The sequence below is a fragment of the Acanthisitta chloris genome, unplaced genomic scaffold, assembly GCF_000695815.1.
Source record: "Acanthisitta chloris isolate BGI_N310 unplaced genomic scaffold, ASM69581v1 scaffold6169, whole genome shotgun sequence".
Classification (NCBI taxonomy): Eukaryota; Metazoa; Chordata; class Aves; order Passeriformes; family Acanthisittidae; genus Acanthisitta; species Acanthisitta chloris.
Window position 1 is genome coordinate 217 of NW_008691884.1, and position 20,047 is coordinate 20,263.

General features: G+C 42.9%; 1 protein-coding gene across 1 annotated transcript; it reads left to right on the forward strand.

Moving 5' to 3' along the window:
* The first annotated feature begins 1,130 nt into the window (after positions 1–1,130).
* Positions 1,131–9,038, forward strand: FOXM1 (forkhead box M1). The gene is given in 9 exon segments (XM_009082400.1): positions 1,131–1,544; positions 1,547–1,699; positions 3,409–3,557; positions 3,772–3,987; positions 4,396–4,524; positions 5,109–5,153; positions 6,100–6,163; positions 6,605–6,786; positions 7,983–9,038. Coding segments are annotated over 9 exon segments (2,367 nt in total). The 5' UTR covers positions 1,131–1,171.
* The last annotated feature ends 11,009 nt before the right edge of the window (positions 9,039–20,047 follow it).

Here is a 20,047-nt window from a genome sequence, read left to right on the forward strand (position 1 = left end):
AAGGTTCCTCTTTTGGCGCTGTCGTGCCGGGATGTCGCTTCAAGGGTGTGCGGGTCAGATCGCAGAGGGCCGTGCGTGTGCCTGGGTGCTGCAACCCGCGTGTAATGCTGAGCGTTTCTATTGCTTCAGGCTGCTGGGCAGACCCTGATCGCAAGGCTGTTTGCTCCCTGCACCCTGGGCATCAGCTCAAGCTGTTATCTGCTGGACTCTCTTGTTTGTGTCTGTGTAGGTGATTCTTATTGAGAATTTTCTTGTTTACTTGCTGGCCCTGTGAAATCTGGCAGTGCAAAAGGCCTCGTTTTTTGTTATTTGTTTCTGTTCTGTCATCCCTAATGACAAACAGCAAGTACAGTTTGTGTATTCTTATTCTGGTATAGTTTGCTGGAAGGCAGCCTCCACTAAATTCTTGATGGCATTATAAGCCATATTCATGCTGCATCCTACCGTGAAAGCAGTATCTCTGAAATTTTATTTCTTCTGCTCTCTGCTTAATTGTCTAAATTGTCTGCTGTCCAAAAGTTTGACATTAAAATTGCATGCTGTCCAACAGCGAATTTACCTGGTTCTTGACAAATCTACAGAAGGAATGACCAGATCTTACATACATTTTAAAGCACCTAATTTCTGCTGTGTTTATTGTGTGCCTTTGCAGTGTTCAGGATAATCTCTGCTTACCCGATCTTAAACCATTTGTTCCGTTCCCTTTCTGCTCAGGTTGTGTAATCTCCTGCTTACAGTGATGAGCCATCTATAAGAATATTCTATGTTCAACCTTCTCCTCCAGCTTGCTGCCTGATGGTGGTCAAGTCATGTTATAGCTAAGTCTTAGTCTCCCTTTGTAAAGGACATATACACACTTTCCTTATTATTATGTACTTTGTGGGTCCCAGCTTGTGATGCAAATTATCTACTCTGCAAATATCTCTCCTGTCCTGCTTACACAGGGTGTGGGTAGAAGAGGTACAGTATGATTTTTCAGTAGCATTGCCAACCTCATTAAATGCTTTCGATTTTATTTTCCTTTTGTGTTTCTAGCTTTGTAGCAATTGCTGAGAATGTGTGCTCTGTGGGAGGCCTGTGATGATTTGTTGCACTCTTTATATTGTCTCTTTTGTTTTTTTCAGGATTTATTCCTCTCCCTTTCAATGGAGAGTGACAGTATAGATCAATAATGAGGACCAGCCCTCGCAGGCCTTTAATTCTCAAAAGACGGAAACTGACCCTCCCACAGAAGGTTGAATCCAGTACTGCAGCAAGAGATGAGAACAGCAGTCAGGATGAAAAGACTCCTAAGCAGGAGCACAGCCAGGAGGATCAACACAACAGACAGCCCAGAGACAAAAGGGACTGTGGCCTGCAGAAATTCCCAACGGGAATAAAGATAATTGACCATCCTACCATGCCCAACACACAAGTGGTAGCCATCCCTGCAAACGCTGATATCCAGAGCATCATCGAGGCACTGACGGCAAAAGGCAAAGAATGTGGCAACAATGGGCCCAACAAGTTCATTCTCATTAGCAGTGGGGGCACGTCCCGTTCAAACTCCTATCAGAGAAGAAAGCCAGTGCAGCAACCAAGCCTGCAGATGGTCAAGAAACAGAGAAGAATGTTACACAGACACCTGTTCTCACAGGCAGGACAACACTCTGGCATTCGGGAGTGGATTCTGTCATTGAACAGGAACAGGAGAACAGCAGTATGTAGTCTTAACCACTTTTTTTTTTTCTGTCCTGATAGGCAGAGATGTGAAGTGGGCAGTGGATGTACTGCTTGGATCGTGGGATGCAGCAATATTTGGTGAATTACAAAACAGATATAGATTTGATTCTAACGATTTATGTAGCTTTGCATATATAGTGACATCTGAAGGACACACAGTGTGTGCTAGAGAACACAGGTCTTGTGCTAGATCTTTCAGTTGGAGTTTGTCATCACCATCCTTGGCCTGTGCTTACTAAATTCATCCTTTAGCTAAAGACAATTGAATTCTTGAAGTACTAGATCAACACTGTCCTATTTTGATTGAGAGCGATAGTCTCGTTTGAATGTTTGGTTTTAAGGCTGCAGCTCTTTCCAGACATTGGATAACTTCACGTGATATCAGTAATTTAAGGCTGAATTTCTTCCACAACATTAGCATCTTTTAGAAGTGTGACTAGTACCTTCCTTTCAGCAGTTGAGATGAAGTGGTAAGAAGGTTATTTGTGAGTAAGCATAACTATGATGAGGGAAATGTTGTGGATGTTTTCTACCTGGACTTCATTGAAGTCTTTGACACCATTTCTCACAGCATTCTCCTGGAAAATCTGGCAGTCCATGGCTTGGACAGGTGCACTCTTCAGTGAGTTTAAAATCTGGCTGGATGGCCGGGCCCAGAGGGTGGTGGTGAGTGGTGCTACATCGAGTTGTTGGCCAGTCACTAATGGTGTTCCCCAGAGCTCAGTACTGAGGCCAGTGCCTTTTAATATCTCTGTTGATGATCTGGACAAGGGGATCAAGCCCACCCTCAATAAGTTTGTGGGTGACACTAAATTGGGCAGGAGTGTTGATCTGCTGGAGGGCAGGAAGGCTCTGCAGAGGAATCTGGACAAGCTGGATCGATGGGCTGAGGCTAATGGTGTGAGTTTCAATAAGGCCAAGTACCAGGATTTGCATGTCAGTCACCAGAACTCCATGAAGTGATACAGGCTTGGGGCAGAATGGCAGGAAAGCAGTGGTGAAGGGCGTGGGGGTGCTGGTTGACAGCGGTTGAACATGAGCCAGCAGTGTGCCTGAGTGGCCAAGAAGGCCAATGGCATCCTGGCCTGGCCTAGCAGTAGTGTGGCCAGCAGGACCAGGGCAGTGATCATCCCTCTATACTTGGCACTGGTGAGGTCACACCTCAAATCCTGTGTTCAGTTTTGGTCCCCTTCCTACAAGAAAGACATTGAGGTGCTGGAGCATGCCCAGAGAAGGGCAATGAAGCTGGTGAAGGGTCTAGAGTAAATCCTGTGAGGAGTGACTGAGAGAGCTGGGAAGTGTTTAGCCTGCAGAAGAGGAGGCTCAGGGGAGACCTTACCACTTTCTACAACTACTTGAAAGGAGGTTGTAGCAAGGTGGAAGTCGGCCTCTTCTCCCAGGCAACTAGTGACAGGTCAAGAGGACATAGCCTCAAGCTGCACCAGGGGAGGTTCAGGTTGGACATCAGGAAGAATTTCTTCCTTGAAGGGGTTGTCAAGCATTACAATGGACTGGCCAGGGAAGTAGTAGAGTCTCCATCCCTGGAGGTGTGCAAGAAATAACTGGATGTGGCACTTAGTGCCATGGTCTAGTTGACAAGGTGTTCAGTCTAAGGTTGGACTCGATGATCTTGGAGGTCTTTTTCAGCCTAAATAATGCTGTGATATGGGCTCATTATCCCAACAGGCAGTGGTGAGACAATGAGCTCTGCATTGGACAATAGTCTCACTAACATCCAGTGGCTGGGGAAGATGAGATCTGATGGGCTAAATCCCTGTTCTGTGAAGCAAGACACAGAGAAAGAGAACCAGATGCCTCTGCAGGAAAGAATCAAGGTAAGTAGGAGAAGACAAGAGCATGTGCTAAAACTTCTGATAAGGAAGTAATCTATGTGGATCAGAAGACTGGTTAAAAACTAGGCATCAGTGTCCCTAAGTAACTTGTTTGTCTTTACTGATTTGAGTGCAGAACCTGGAGGATCCAGGGATGTTGCATGGCCATTCTTGTCAACTTTGTGAGTGCTCATGTATCATTCCTTTTGCCTCTCAGACTGAAGAAGAGTCGTCTGCTGCTGCTATTCCTACTGCAGCTGCCTCCTCTTCATGGCAGGATTCAGTGTCAGAACGACCTCCTTACTCCTACATGGCCATGATCCAGTTTGCCATCAACAGTACTGAGAAGAAGCGTATGACTCTGAAGGACATCTACACCTGGATTGAGGATCATTTCCCTTATTTTAAACATGTAGCTAAGCCAGGTTGGAAGGTAACAAGCAGGCCCTGAAGTTGCAGCGGGCCACAGGGTGATGTTATAAGCCTTCTGGATGAAAATGAAAAGTTGTTCCCCAGCTTGCAGAGCAAGACGGAAATTGATTTAAACACCCCACCCTAAATACCCTCTCACTCCAGATGTTTGGTGTTCCACTTGTCTCATTCCATTTAGGCAAGATGATGGGATGTTTGATCGCTGAAGAAAGAATAGGAATCTCAAGAGTAAATAGAATAATATAGACTGATGACAGGGTTGGCCGGGTATGCTGAGAATATGAAGGTTCAGTGTTGTCTCCACTTTGGAATGTAATCCCTCTACCAGGGCAGTCAGGTTTGAGGTAGGCCTTGCTGTGCTGGTAACAACTACTGCTTTTCAACCTTCCCCTCACTCCTTTCTCCCCAGAACTCCATTCGGCACAACCTGTCCCTTCATGATATGTTTATCCGTGAGACATCTGCTAATGGTAAAATCTCGTTCTGGACTATTCACCCCGATGCAGATCGTTGCCTAACGTTGGACCAGGTATTTAAGGTGAGTGCCACCTGCAAAGAAAATTGGACGGGCTATCCAGTTCCTAAATGCCACACTAGCCAGAAGCATCTTATTTTAACAGTAAAATTAAGCTGCTTTGACATCAGCCTTTTTGTAGAATCTGGATTCAGTCATTTCTCTTGCCAAACAGACAAGCTCTGCATTGGCAAGAAAAGGTGCCGAGGCTGTGCATATGTCCTAGAACTTCTGTGGAATGTGTTTATTCTCCAAGTACTGTGCCAAATGTAATAGTCAGCTTCCTAATGAGAAGGAATTCTCAAAATTCCTAATGAGAAGCTTTCTGCTGAAGTCAGCCAGGTGTTCCTATGCCTTTTGATAAGCCAGTCATTGGATGGAATTGTCCTATCCCAGCTAGGTATTTTAGGAAGTACCATTTTGTGGGGAAAATAGAGCTTGTGAGTCTGGTATAGGTATGTTTAGACTCTTCTGTGTTTTCTGCAGTGGGTGTGCAGATTGCCTTGTGTTTGTTCACATTGTACAGATTTAAAACATCCCATTTGTTTCCCTCTTTGGTTGATAACTTCATCTTATTTTTTTTCCCTCTCAATGCCTTCTGCCACCAGCCACTGGACGTGGGGTCAGCAACATCGCCTGAGTGCTCTGAATCAGTAAGAATTACCCTCTGGCTCGGGGCTTGACCTTCCATTCTTTTCTTGCCAGTCACTGAAGGAAAGGACAAGAGGCTTGGGGAGGGGCACTGCTGTGCCTAGTCATACAGCTCCATGCACTCCCTTTTTGGGGAAGGGAGTTAAGCCAAAGCATAACTGCTTTTGGTTGATGTGCTCTGTAGCTGGTAGGGCTGTACAACTTTGAGCACCTTGGAAGTCTACTGCTGAAGTAGGTTCCAATGGCCTCCAACAGGCTTCAGAGAACAAGCCCAAACAGATTTCTGGTAAAATCATCATCTCCATGGCAGCACTCCCAATCTGTTCTGGAGCTCAGATCCAGAGAGGATAGGATCTCTCTGTGCTTCTTTTTCGTTTTGGAACCCACCTGCATTGTGAATCTCAGAAGGATTAGGAACCTGTTTGCTGTCACTCTTGCATTCAGCAGTTTTAACAGTGACAGATCTGCAAGCATCCAGTCAAATGCTTTTCTGTCACAGCCACAATCCTGGCTGCCTTCCCATCTGCTTAGAATTCTGATTCCCTGTTGCCTCTGCTATTCCATTTGAACATCTATTTGGTCTATGGTTTGTATAGAGACCCAATGTACAATAAAGCTGCCCTATTCACTGTTCCTCAGGCATTGAAACCAGGTCAGTTCTGCAAGTAGAGTCCACAGCTGGAACAGCTCTGTCATGTTATCTCTTTTTCTACACAGCTTTTGGTTGGCAGCTGGCTTTGGGATGGCATGGCTGCAAAACAGCAAATGGCACAGAGCTAGATCCAGCATGAGTGCTGGGTGCTTAACAGCTGCTCTCTCTGTATTAATGCAGCACAGACTTCTGGTTTCACAGTTCTGAGTGAGGCAGCAGAATAAACATGGATTCTTCTCTTTTAATATCTTTCTTTTCTCCTTCTCCTCTTACTTATTTCACAATGACTGCAACAGCCAAAGAATCATCTTCCAGATCACCCAAAGAATATGGGAAGCAAAACTGAACCCCCACATTCACGTAAGTGTCTGCATCAACCTAGGCCAAAGAGAATCAGCCTAATAAATCTGGGTCACTCTCACAGATTCCTTTAGGAATGCACGTGGTATTTGTTATCCGGGTTTGCCAGCTTTTATGCTCCCTACTGTCAGGTTTGAAATTGAAGGCAGTATTGCTGTGTCTGAGCGAGGATGTGATGGGGAGATGGTGGGGATTGGGTATTCAGATGGAGTGAGAGAACTCCAGCTTCAGTGCTAGGATTTGTATGAAGGATTATTTTCTTGGTTTTGAGGCCTTCTGGCTTGGTATTTATATCCTCAAAATTAGAAGAGAAGGCAGATGAGCCTATCTCTGATAGAATGTTTATTTTGGGGTGTTTAAAAGGCCTTTCAGTTAGATGCCTGGCTCTCAAGAGGTAGAGGAAGGGCAAGGGGCTAGTGAGTCCATTCTTCTCCCTTCCAGGCCGGAAGATGAAGCCTTTGCTTCCTCGCATCAACTCCTACCTGGTTCCGATCCAATTTCCTTTGAGTCAGCCTCTTGTCTTGCAGCCTTCTATAAAGGTTCCTGTATCCGTGGCACAGGGAGCATCCCTTAACAGCTCAGAGACTTTGCAGAGCAATAAGCGAGTGCGCATCACTCCAAAGGTTGGTTTCTTGTTTTCCAAGGGGTTTGTGTGGTTCTCCTTTTTTTGGTGGTTTGGGATTTTTTTTGGGGGGGGTGTTGGTTTTTTTGTTGGGGATGAATGGGGGGGGAGTGTTCAGATTTTTTTAGGGTTTTTTGTTGGTTTTTTTGGGGGGGTTGTTTGGTTTTTTTCTCTAGCTCTTGCCTTCTATGAACCTGTTCTTCATATGGTTCTTTTGTGCATCTCTACTAGATGCTCTGAAACTCCAAGCTCATATTAAGGAACTAGCCAGTGATAATCCTCCCTATCTTTTACTGTCTCTAGGATGACTATTACCTGCTAGTTGCCTTGCTATAAGGATGTTACTATAGTTCACTAGAGGAGGGGACTCTGTGGATTTGTCAAGACAATTTTTCTTTACTGCTTGAATGTGAAGAAAAAAACCACCTTTGTTTTGCCCCTAAAACATTCATATTTTTGGTAAATTTAGAGACATGTAACATGGGGAACTTCTGAAATAGTATTTATTTCATGTAGTCTCTTCCCGGAAGTTTTCAGTATCTGCTGTTTGCTAATTCTGTGGAATTTTCAGTATCTGCTGTTTGCTAATTCTGTGGAATTTCCAGTTATTCTGGGCTCGAGAAAAACAGCTATTAAAACAGGTCTTTCTCTTGACATCTCACTGACTACTCTTGTATGCTCAGACATTGTAAAGCTTTAGCTTTTTCCATCCTGTCTAACCATAATCTTATTTTCCTTTGCGTGCCTGCTGCTTTATGTTCTCTCCTGCTATGATTTATCTTTCTCCTGTTCTCTTTTTCTTTTTTTTTCCTTGGTTTCTGGGGAAGCTGTCCTCATTTATTTTGTTATTTCACATGTAGATAGTGTGAGAAGGAATCAAAAGGGTGATACTTTTCCAGAAATATTCAGTTCTTCTGCCTGTATTCCAAGAAGTTCCTCATATCAGAAGTGATCTGAAGGGCATGACTTTCAGTGACTTAGCTAAAATCCTTCCCATGTGATCTGTAGGCTTCTTTCTATCCACTTCACAGGGATCAATTGCTATCTGTTATCGTTACTGCTTTCTGAAGGTCTTTCTCTTACCTTTTCTGATGACCTTAAGTGTCAATCTTTCTTTTCTTCTTTCCACTATTATTTGGATTTGGGGTGGGTTGCATCCTTGCTTACTGACTACATGTCATTTGTGTTTCTTTGTAGATGACACTGTCTACAGAAGAGTCACCCTCTTTATCCATGGCTACTGTCAAGGAGGAGGAGGGTCAATATGATGAAGGTTTATTTTCCCCAACCCATTCCCTAAAGGAGAACAGTTCCCAGCATGGTGAGGAATTGGCTGCTTTTCCTGAGGGAGTCTGTGTAAAGGAGGAAGAAGACTCTCAGCTGGATGATTGGCTGCCCCCATTTGGCGCAACTGTAACGGTAAAGGAAGAGCCAGGTTTGTTCCTCCCAGACTCATCCGCAAAGGCAAGGAAACAATTCACCACACTGAAGTCACCATCTAAGGCTGTTTCTGACTCATTAGTTATAAAGAGGCGCGAAAGGCGGGAAGTGGGCAGATCCAGAAGGAAACAACACCTAGCACTGCCTCGCTCAGAAGAGCCTGTCCTAGTTTTGCCAGAAAGCAACAGCTTTGACCCTTTCCAGTTAGGGGCAGACCATTCCTCCCTGCAGGAAAGCCAACTGCTTGAGAATGTATCCGAGCTCAGCTGCTCACAGGGAGAAGAGGGAGCCTTTAAAACACCAGTCAAGGAGATGTTCAGCAAATTGCCGGATTCTTCCACTCCTAGCAAAGTCTCGGACACTACTATCCCCTTGCCAGAGGGCCTTGACCCCTGGAAGTCTGCATCCTTAGCCAAGGGAAGTCATGAGCTGGACTTCAGTCCAGTGAAAACCCTTCAGTTACCATTCACAGCCCTACAGGACAACCAGGACTTGCTGGGTTTTAACAGCACACCTCTTAAAAATCCCCTCTTTGAGTCCCCTCGGGAGCTGCTCAATACAGAATCCAGTGATATGGTGCATTGTCCCCTCACAAGCTCTCCAGGATTTTTTCATGAGTCTACTAAGCAATCATCTGTTGAACTGACAGCTTCTGGCTTTACTGAAAACCGGTCGCTCATGGAGGGGCTTATCCTGGACACCATGAATGACAGCCTGAGCAAAATTTTTCTGGATATCAGCTTTCCTGGTCTTGAGGATGAAAATTTAGGAACGGACATTAGTTGGTCTCAGCTCATGCCCGAACTGAAGTAAACAGGCCTGAGGACTGAATTTGGATTGTTCTGATCTGACAGAAAGCATTCTTCTCTTCTGAGATCCATTCATGTAGTCTTAGACGACTGCTTTTGACTAATTCCCACATCCATGGGAACACAGGGCGTTACTGACTCCTGCTAAGCTGGGAGACAGGCCCATCAGCTGCTATGAGCTTCCTTTATAAGATGCAATAAACTTTATGTGGAACAAGATAGAACTTCTCCAACCTTGTGCTAGACATAAGAGTCCCTGGAGAGAGGTTTTCAAGACAACACCTAGGTAGGCCCTGAATGGCATTTGCTACTCAAGGTATCAGAGGAAATGAACATACTCCTCAGTACAGTAGGAAAGAGAATGGGAACCTCTAGCTCTGTCCTAACTTCCCTTTACTTTGTTCCGTTTTTACTTAGTATCTTCTGTGTAGTTGTAATGGCTGTAAATACTGTACATTCCTTAAATTCACCCTTAATTATAACAATAATTTTATTATTTTAGGGTTATGGGAATATTTGGCCTGGTAGGGGTTTGACCTCGAGTGTTGTCCATATGTTCCACATCTCATGTATTCTGCTCTAGATGAGAGCCCAAAGTACTTTCTTTCTTCTTGAGTTCAGAAACGCATTGGTCTAGGTTGTTCTGAAGGTTGCTGTGGCAAAGGTCTGAAACATCACCTATATGTGATCCCAGTCATCTGGATTGCAGCATAAAATCTTGGTTTGGTTTCTTTTTCCCAGGCTGGAATTGAGAAGAGCTTGAGTCAAGCTGTAGAGCTCTTCTGTTTCCACAGTCCTGTTAAGTACCTAGAGGACTAGGTAGAGACACTGCTGCAGTAAGAGAGACCTCTGTTGAATGGTTAAACCTTCCCTCATTACAGTCAGCGGTTGAAAACATTAAAAAGAACCTATAAAGTCAATGCTGATATTTCTACTGAAAAGTAACCTCTGGAAATGCTAGGTATGTATCTCTTGTTGCAATAGCACAACTCATCCCAGTTCTCTAGAACTTATATCAAAGGAGGAAATTGCCATGGAAAAAATCTGATCCTTCTGCTTACAGACGAATGGTGATTCCTGCATCTACATGCTCAATAAAGCTTCTGTGGGAACACAGCTGAGTATTGTGTATGATTCTTAGCAGTGTGCTCCGATGGGGCCATGGACACCCTAATGTGTGTATGTTTTGTGATCACGGGTTAAGTGATCATTAGGACATTTCCAGTATTCCTCAGGCCATGTTGTTTGGTTACTCAACCCATCGCTTCATAAAATACACTTTTTCCTGCCGTTCCTGGGTAAATTCTGACTTTATAAGTCAGAAATATACCATCTTAGTCTAAAGCATCAGATCAGTTCCTGTATCTTGTAAAGGCAAAGCAAGTCTATTTCTACCTTCCCCACAAACATTATTTCTGGTTTGCTGGGGAGGAATATTGGACTCCTTGGTACACATTTCTATCTGCCTAGCACAAATGACTGCTCAACTTGGGCACTGAAAAATGTCTCGGCTGCCAATTGAACTTCAGTTTATAAGCCTGAACTCTTTTTGTCAGTGATTAGAAGCTGAAGTTCCATCACTTCTGAATGAGTCTCAGGGTTTCCTTGCCTTTAAACAGGAAATAAGAAAGGACTTCAGAGTCCTTTAGGACTAAGAACTGTTTGGTGCCAGTAGCTTCTAAAGCATGTTTTGTCTAGGATCATTTTGCCAATACTGCCTGTGAGTGCAGGAGGTCTCAATTTTTTCTCTGCAAATGTCCTCTAGTAAGGAGTTTGTGTACTGTAGCCTGGATTGAAATAGTCATTCTCTGATCAGGAAATCCTAACAAACCGCTGTGAAAACTGATCAAAGCTACACAGCACATCTGCCTTAACAGGGGAGAGCTGAGGGGAAAGCAATAAACTTACCTCTAGGCACAGGGAGAGGAAAAGACACAGACAGATTGCAAGATTGTGCTTATGAGGCTGCAGAAGAAACATGGTTTGTGGCACACTTTCTGCTAGTACATCTTACGCAACTGCCAACACTCTACTTGGCTTTCTCAAGGCATCCTGTTTCCCTTTCATCTCACTTCTTGCTCCTGAGGGGATGCAACTGACATCCGAGAGCCAGGTAACAAAGGATCATGTCTCTAGCAAATAATGAAATGTTCTTGTTCTTGGTGTCAGTTCCAGGCAGGTGATCCCTTGCTGTCCCTGTGAGTCAAAGTGCTTTGATGGCCACCTCACATTATATTTTGAATATAGTAATGCCAAAGTCCATTTTCCCCTCCGGCTAAGTATTCCAGTGATAGCCCTGCTAGAGGACAGCTATACCAAAAAAGGTGGAGAAAACAACAGAAATAATTGCATTAAGCAATCCTACCTACTGGTCCCACAACATTTCCCAATGCTTTGGCCAGCCTAATTAAAAGCCCCACTTGGTGATTATTTCATCACAAAAGAAGACTTCATTTCTTTCCATCTGTGTTTGCTTGATATTCTGCCTGGATCCTTTCCTTAACATCATCCTGTTAGATTCACCACTGTAAAGTTGTACAAAGAGCTATAAAACCATCACACCATGTGTTTGCATGTCACTATGGGAATGAGTTGTTGCTGCACACAAACTAAGAGTTGTTTGAGTGTGGAAATCATGGATATTTACAACTTTATTAGCAGTTTCACATCTCTGTTGTCACAAAAGGAGGACACTTGCTTTTAATATCCCAGGCCTATCCCACTGAAAATATGCAAGGTTAAATGTGACCAGGAGTTAGGAGGCAGATAAAGCATGGCATGAGGCAGACAAGTGTGGAGCTGTGCTTCTATTTGCTCAGCAAAGCTGTTTGGAGGATGTCATTAAATTGACAGTTTGTTGCTGATGGTCATTGCTTAGGTATCCTATATTTGAGCAACTGGACTATTCAAGGGTGCCATAGCTCAGGAGTGAAGTGAAAGACAAGTAAAACAGGTGGGACTTAAGCACTTTATACTTTCAGGCAAGTGCTAGAGTTGTAACCAGGCAAAGAATTGTATGTTTGAGAGCAGAGCAATGAAGTAGGCTTAGAACAGAAGAGATGTATACAGGGGGAGAAAAGAGGCAAGGAGGCAGTTATCACCTGTCCCTCTGCAGGCTCAGTATTTGGATTATAGTGTAGAAGTGTGATCTTGTAAGACAGTGGGCACCTCTGCCCACCCACCTTCAGTAAGAGCAGAGCCATGCCTCGTGTCTCCTCATGAATCTGATGCAGCCCAAGAGCAGGTAGGCACAGTTCTTCACATCCTTTGTGTAGCACTCCCCAGGTCCTCTCTGAGTAATGTGCAGGAGGATCCCAAGACTTGTCTTTGAGTTCTGATAACAGAGAAGGCTGTTTAACACATTCTAGACACTGAAAGAAAGCATTAATTTAAGATATAAGTTTCAAGAGATCTGGGGGACACAAATCTACAGGGAGTCAGCAAGTGCTGTGGATGCTCTCCACCTCTGAAAATTCTGCTCTACACCTGGAAAGAAATGAGGCAGATGCAAAGGGGAAGGTAATTCCCCTTCATTGGTTGAATGGGGTTCCTCCTACTATGTTTTGTCAGCTGACAAGAGTGGATATCCTTGACATAAGGTGAGCAAGGATGATTTTCACCTTTTACTTTTGCAACTTGGCTGATGAAGGAAGAACTTAATCCCTTCCCCATACAGAAGAGAGAGACTCTGTTCTACAATGCAGCAATCTCTCTGTGAGGGTGTCAGGCCTTCATTTCTACCAGAGGGCAGTCTAGCTCTAAATAAAGTTGGACACTTTTTTAGTGAAATACCTGACTTCCTCTTTAAAATGCACTATGGACTCAGAGAGCAAAATGACAGGCTTGAAAAATGTAAGCTGGTCCCTGAACAGAAAAAGCCTTCTTCCCCCCTACCCCTTCTCCAGCAGAGGGGATCTACAGCTGGATAAAAAGAGATTCCAGGCATAACAGTATTACCTGCCTGAGATTAAGAAGAAAATGTCCTGCTTCGCTAGTCATCTCAAACCAGTTTCTTGCTTTGAAACAAGCAGAGATTTAGAATGCAAAGGCCATGAATCTGAACTGCTGATGAAGTTCAAATGACACATTTGTCACTAAGTTTCCGACAGAACTTTTCTTGGAAAAATAAAGATCATAAATACCCTGATACACAGTTTACCAATACAGGCAAAAGATTATGCAAATTGGATTCTATTCCAGACCTCGAAATCTGTGGCAAGTCATTATATACAGCACACTGATAAGCTGTTTGCATAGAAAATACTTCATCATAATTATTTATCCTCCATGTTTGCTTGCTTGGGTTTTTTTACGCACCCAATTGAAAACTGGAAACATTTAGTGACGTGATTTAAAAAAGTCAGAGAAAACAGTTGGCAGAAATGATTATTAAAGTACAGTCAAATGTGAATGGCTTACACTCCCCTCCCTGCTGTTGGTCTCTATTACCTTCTCATGGATGGATAGGAGATTGCTGCCACTAGGGCCTTTGTTTACTTACCTATATAACTTGTAGAAGGTAAGTTTTCTTATACTCCTCTGTGGTTAGAAACAAGAGACCAGCTCATCAGAGCTGTGAATGTTCAAATGGATAGACCAATTTTCCAACAGGACAAAAACCCCTCATCTTCACTGGACTTCAGAAGAATCTTATTTTTACTGATATTTTCTCTAGAATACTGTTTTTTCACTACCAATATGGTATTTTTTCTTGGTGTGCTGTATTCTTTCACATTTGTATTTTTGTGTAAATTTTAGCAAAGGCAAAATTTTGAATAATATCATTATGCCACAGGCCAGAACATCCCATCTCAACTCTATGTTTATCACATGTAGTATCATGTTTAGATTAATGATACTTTTTTTTTTAATTCTGAGATTACATATTTGTTTATGCACAAAGTTATTTTGGATTGTGGAACCATATGAAATTCAAGGTGCAATTGCTATTCTGGATAATGCAGGTATATTGCTAAGCCCTGAAATACTTGACTTAGGGGTAGTTATAAGAGTCTTGTGGCCTAATCTGTCCTGAGTTATTAACATGCATTTTCCACCTAAAACATACTTTAGAAAATCTTCTGTTTGGAGCAGTTAAAGTTTTGCCTGCTGTCATGGTAGATGTAAAATTTTGGTCAATTAACAGTGATATATTTAGCATCCAATCTAAATCCCTCCAGGAGGCGAAGAAAGGTCAGGAATGCAGCAGAGCTGACAACATAAAGCACATCACTTGGAACTTGTGGGATCACTGAAGATGCCTTCAGCATCAATATGGTTTTCCAAGCATTTGCAAGTAATTATGTCAATGATACACAATGGTCTGATCTCAGGAGCTCCATGCTGTAGCTAATTAGTTCTTGACAGTCTGCTATGCATACCCATGGGACTGCCACACTACAGCGATAAGAGCTGTTTTGCCATTTCCCATGGCTGACTTTCAGGTTTTATTTGTTTGCTGGTTTTATTAAAAGCTTGGACTCAGGAGATCATGAGATAATCTCAGCTGTCATTCAAATCATGTCAAGGCCTAGCCATCAAGAACATAACAAACAGCTGGTGCATGTGCAAATTCAGCCTAAAGGCTAGGAAACCAAAGGAACCCAGTATTTATAATCCAAAATAAAACTGCATTGTTAAGCCACCATTGTTATTCATCAAATTCTTGGGGTGATAACACATCCCTCTGTCTTACTGTACCTGTATGCGCATTGTGTACACAAAGCTGCTTCTGTACTAGTAGTACTACTGTGCTGGTGATTCCATCACAAAATCCTGAATTGTCTGAGCAGAAGATATCCGTACTGAATATCAGTCTCAGGTAGAGTTATTCTTATTCCACCGAGGAGGGAAGGGGCAGGGAACACATGGAATGTAGTTCAAGCAGTCCAATTGCTTCTATAAATGACAGCACAAGAATGTTTTGCTCAGATTTAAAAAAACCTTTATAGCAAATCTTTTGTTGAGAAGACCTAGGGCCTCCCTGTTTTGGAGGGATTTTGCCAGGGTGTCCTTGACTTTGATGTTTCCCTTTTTTACGAGTTGAATGAAAATTTTCCAATTTTTGGCTGTTATAAACATTCTTTAAAAAATCTATTTCACATCCTTAGCAGAGTCATAGCTGGCAACTAAAATCTGAGAAGAGATTTATTCAGTACAAAGTGTGCTCCAGCACAGACTTGCTGGAGCGTACGGAGATTTCTTTCTGAACTTGCTCTTCATGACTACCAGCAGCTGAGCATGTCAGCATGAGCTCTCTTGTGTTCTAGGGACTTCTGCTAGGGTTTGGGGAGCAGATGATATGAAGACCTTGATGAGAAGATGACTCAGAGTCAAACAGAGACAGGGTTCAGAAGACAAAGAGTCATAGAATCATCTAGGTTGGAAAAGACCTTTAAGATCATCAAGACAAATTGTAAATCTGACACTGCAAAGCCCACAACTAAACCACATCCCTAAGTTTTACACATATTTTAAATAACTCCAGGCATTGAAATTGATACCTCCAGTGGTGGTTCCCAATTCCCTGGGCAGCCTGTTCCTGTGCTTGATAACCACTTCAGTGAAGAAATTTTTCCTAATACCCATTTTAAACCTCCCCTGGCACAATTTCATGTTGTTTGAGAGAATAAAGAACAGAAGAATGTTGGATAAGGACCATCACAGTTACAGATTCAACAGTCCTCAGGTTTAAGTCTGAAACAAAATGATCAGGTATTACAGAAAAGCACAAGAGACATGGAATACTTATTTCAGGTCTTGGGTTTGACTGTTTTATAAGGCATGAGCCCAGTGCCTTGTACCTGCCAGCAGGGAGAAAGCACAATGTGGTAAAGGTGCTGATTCACTAAGCAAGACTGAGGTATTGTTCCTGAAGAACCATCACAACAGGAGCATGACTGTAAAGATTTAGTCAGTGGGCACTGAAGCTTGAAGTGCTGCATTTCTAAATACAAGTCTGCCTGAACAAGGGAACAAGATGTGGACACAACACCCCTCAGTGTGTCTGACTCCCCCAGAACTGCGTGTGAGCCCAGTAGTAGCCCAGTAGAACTGCTCCAGTCACATGGCAGCAACCAGAAACATGGTACACACAAAAATATACATGGCTTAGACTGTGTATACTGACCAATACACCTGGTCAAAGTGATTATAGTTATTTTCAGCAAGTTACACAGCTGACTGATGAAGAATTTGACTGATCTCAGTTGTTTGAAGATACAAACAAAACCATTTACAAACAAACACAACAGGAAACATTACAGTACACCCAGCAAGTGCTGATAGGAAAGTTTTCCATAGCATCTGATGGTGGGTTCTGAAAGTAAAACCTCTCCACAAAGGAAATGAGGCCTGAGACAAGGATAGCCAACAGAGATATTCTTACCTTCCAAGGACTACATCTTGGCTTCATTTTGAGCAAGACAAGATCTGCTCTGACTCTACAGTCAGCTAGGCACAGGCAAAAAGTGTACAGGTGGTTGTCTTTTTTCTTTGTGGTTGTCGTTTTTTATTAAAAAAAAAAGAAAAAGGTTTTGCAGAAGCCCACAGCCAGCCACTCAAAGCACCTTGCCAAGTCTCTGTAAGTGCTTTTAGTAGTAGGCCCACATATATACATATCAAATTTAGCTTTTCAAGGCAACTCTAACTGTACTGGGTTTTACTGTTTGAGTATTCAGCTTTGAGGACATCCTCTGAAAGGAGCCTTAATGGTGTCAAATTTTCATTATTGTTTTTATGGCATTGTGTAGAGACTTAGAAAAATTGTCTGTGTTAGCAGCAAGTGCATTCTTAGCCTCAAGCTAAGTGGATAATGGAAATACTGTTCTCCCTATGGATAGGAAGTGGAGGGACAGTGAAATGAAAGCAAGTGCCTAGAGACACACACAGGAGACATCTTTGAGACTGCACATTTCCAAGTACTATGCTATTGGCCTTAAATACACAAATATCCTTCATCTCAGACTCTTGCATACTTTTATTGGTAAGCATATTCCTGCCAGAAATTATTCTCTACTTTCAGCCTCTTCATGAGCACAGTGAGTAAGACAGTTGTCATTGCTATGTGCATTAGCACTCTGTAAGTGCATAATTTTTCCCTTTGTGAAAAGGCAGCCAAAGTCTTCCAGTGTAATTCATGAAGCCATGTAATGGAAGGGAGAATTTTATGTTGCCTGCTGCATGATCAGCAACACTCTGTGACAATGCTAACTATTCTAACCAAACAGAAAAGGTCACTTTTGAATGCAGTTTATCTCAAGCAAGGAAATCAATACAGATAGGACACAAATCATTACAAGCAGTATTTATACAGCAGAGGGATTTCATATTGGACAACATTGGTGCAAGCTTGTCACAGTGTAACCATAAATCTAGCCCATATGGCAGAAGACTACAGAGACCTGACCCTAAATTACCTAATTAAGCAAACTATTCTACTTTCTGACTGACCTTGCTGCCAGGACACACTTTGATGTCCAACAGCTGAGCTAAACATTATGTACATCTAAGATGACATCTCTAGGAAAATTGCCAGACATATTCCCACATATAATGTAACCTATTACTTATTATTTGATGAATAAGAAGATATTTTATAATACAAATAGACAAACTGGAGGGTATTCAAAGCAGAGGAACCTTTTTTTCTTCCAAGAAATTTTTTTCAGAGATGGAAGGGAAGAGAGAAGCATGCAGAGTTTGCCTGAGTAAGGTTTGTCCTCTCATTCCCTCCTCTGCACCATCTGTGCATCCACAGACTGTGCACAGGCTGTGAGAAAGCAAGAGAATGAGCAGAAAGTCACCTCATCATGATCCTGCACTGGGCTGTCACAAGGAATCTCCTGGCCTTGACATAGTTGCTATGCCCACAGGGACTTTTACACCCACTTGAAGCTTGCACTACCAAACTGAGACAGGGCACTGGAGACTGGTGTCACGTAGAAAAAAACTCTGGGCTGGTTACATTATGTGGGGACTATTGTTGAGCTCTAACAGCCCAGCTTGTCACAAAAGAAATTCAAAGCTCTTTATTTGCAATCAACTCTCACACTGCGTTGGCTCTCAGGAGGACAAAATAGTAGTTTCCAAATTATTGAAACTGAAAAATTCACAGCTGAAATCTCTAAGAAAAAAACCCAACCATTACAAGTTGCAAAAGTAGCAGGAGAATATTTTGAAGGGGAATGATTAGGTTAGGTAAAGCTTCCCAGAAGTGAGAAACAGGGAGAATCTCTGGTGAAAGAACTTCACCTTGTGAAATTTAAAGTCAAACCAGTGAAAGCCCTCCACAGAGTAGCATCTCAAACAGCTGGGATATTCCCTAATGCTCCTGGCAGAAGGAAGTAAAATCTGTCGCATGTTCTTTAACCTGTGAGTTGCTTCCTTCAGCAAAGGAGTCCATTATTCTTCGTCATCACTCCAGGTACTGTTCATGAGTTTCTTCCAACAAAGGAATAGCTGACTGGAATAGTGACCCTCTCTTGCTCCTTGGCTGGGGAAGCTGGCTACTGGGAAATGCTGCATTTCTGTGCCTTTCCTTAGAAATATGGGCGCTACTTCTGAATTCTTCAGACCTTCTCAGACATGGAGGTGGTCAGGGCCAGGGACCAGCATCCATGAACACAGATACAGTGCTGTGTCTTTGTGGTTAGAAGCTGGAACCTGGTGCCCCAGAGCTCTCACTGACCTGTAACTGCTTGAGCTATAAGGCCAAACAGCTAGCTGGAGCAGGGAGAACAGCTTTTATCTTCTGGGGAGGCAGAGTGGTTCTTCTACTCTCTGAATAGCACTGTTACACATCCTGTAAGGATTTCTGTATGAAGGGTGAAGAATAGAGAGGTATAATGGGTTATAACTATTGCATGTGATTGGATCAAAAAAAGTAAAATAATTCATCAGTATGTATGAATATTTTAATCTAAATCAGATTTTGTTTTTAATACAGATTATTGGTGAGCCATATACTATTTTTCAGGGCCTACAAAAGATGACTGGTAAAGGTATAACTACTGCAAAAAGATCCTTAAATTTGCTACACTGCGGTCTGATTTTCCATTAGAAAACCTTTAAGCTTGTCCATTCTGCAAAAAAAATATAATAAATTACCACCAGAAAGCACCTAACCTACTTAGTAAATGGGCTCTGTTTAGGAACAGGATGGAAAAAGTAATAGCTGAATAGAAAAAAAACAGTGACCTAGAACCCAGCATGCCTCTGAGGGGAGAAGATGGTATCTTAGCTGACTCCACCTCCATGGAAATGCTAGGGGGTTGTGCTGGTTTGGGCTGAAGTAGAGTTAACTTTCTTCACATGGCTACTATGGGGCTATGTTCAGTCTTTGTGCAGGGCACAGGGTTGATAATGCAGGGATGTTTTTGTTATTGCTGAGCAGAGCTCACACAGAGCCGAGGTCTTTACTGTGTTCTGTACTGCCACACTGGCAAAGGAAGTTGGGGGTGCATGGGAGATTGGGAGGAGACACAGCTGGGACAGGTGATCCAAACTAACCAAAAGGATATTCCATACCATATGACATCATGCTCAGTATATAAGGTGGGAGGAAGAAGGAGGAAGGTGAGGGGCACATTTGGAGTGATGGCGTTTGTCTTCCCAAGGAACCATTACGTGTGATGGGGCCCTGCTCTCCTGGAGATGGCTCAACACCTCCTGTCTGTGGAAAGAAGTGAATTAATTCCTTGTTTTGCTTTGATTGTGTGTGCAGCTTTTGCTTTTTCTATTAAACTGTCTTTACCTCAATCCATGAGTTTTTCTAGCTTTTACCCTTCCAATTCTCTCCCCCAGCCCGTTGGTGAGGGAGTGTGTGAGCAGCTGTGCGGTTCTTAGTTGCTGGCTGGGGTTAAACCGCAACAGGGGTTTTGCCAGATCTAGGAACAAACACATCACAAGATATAAAGAGTTAAGTGACCTGCTCTGAGAAGCATAAGGGATGAAGAAGGGGAGAAAGCTTTAAAGAAGATTTGAAAAATTCTCCCTTTTGAGGTGTGAAAAGAG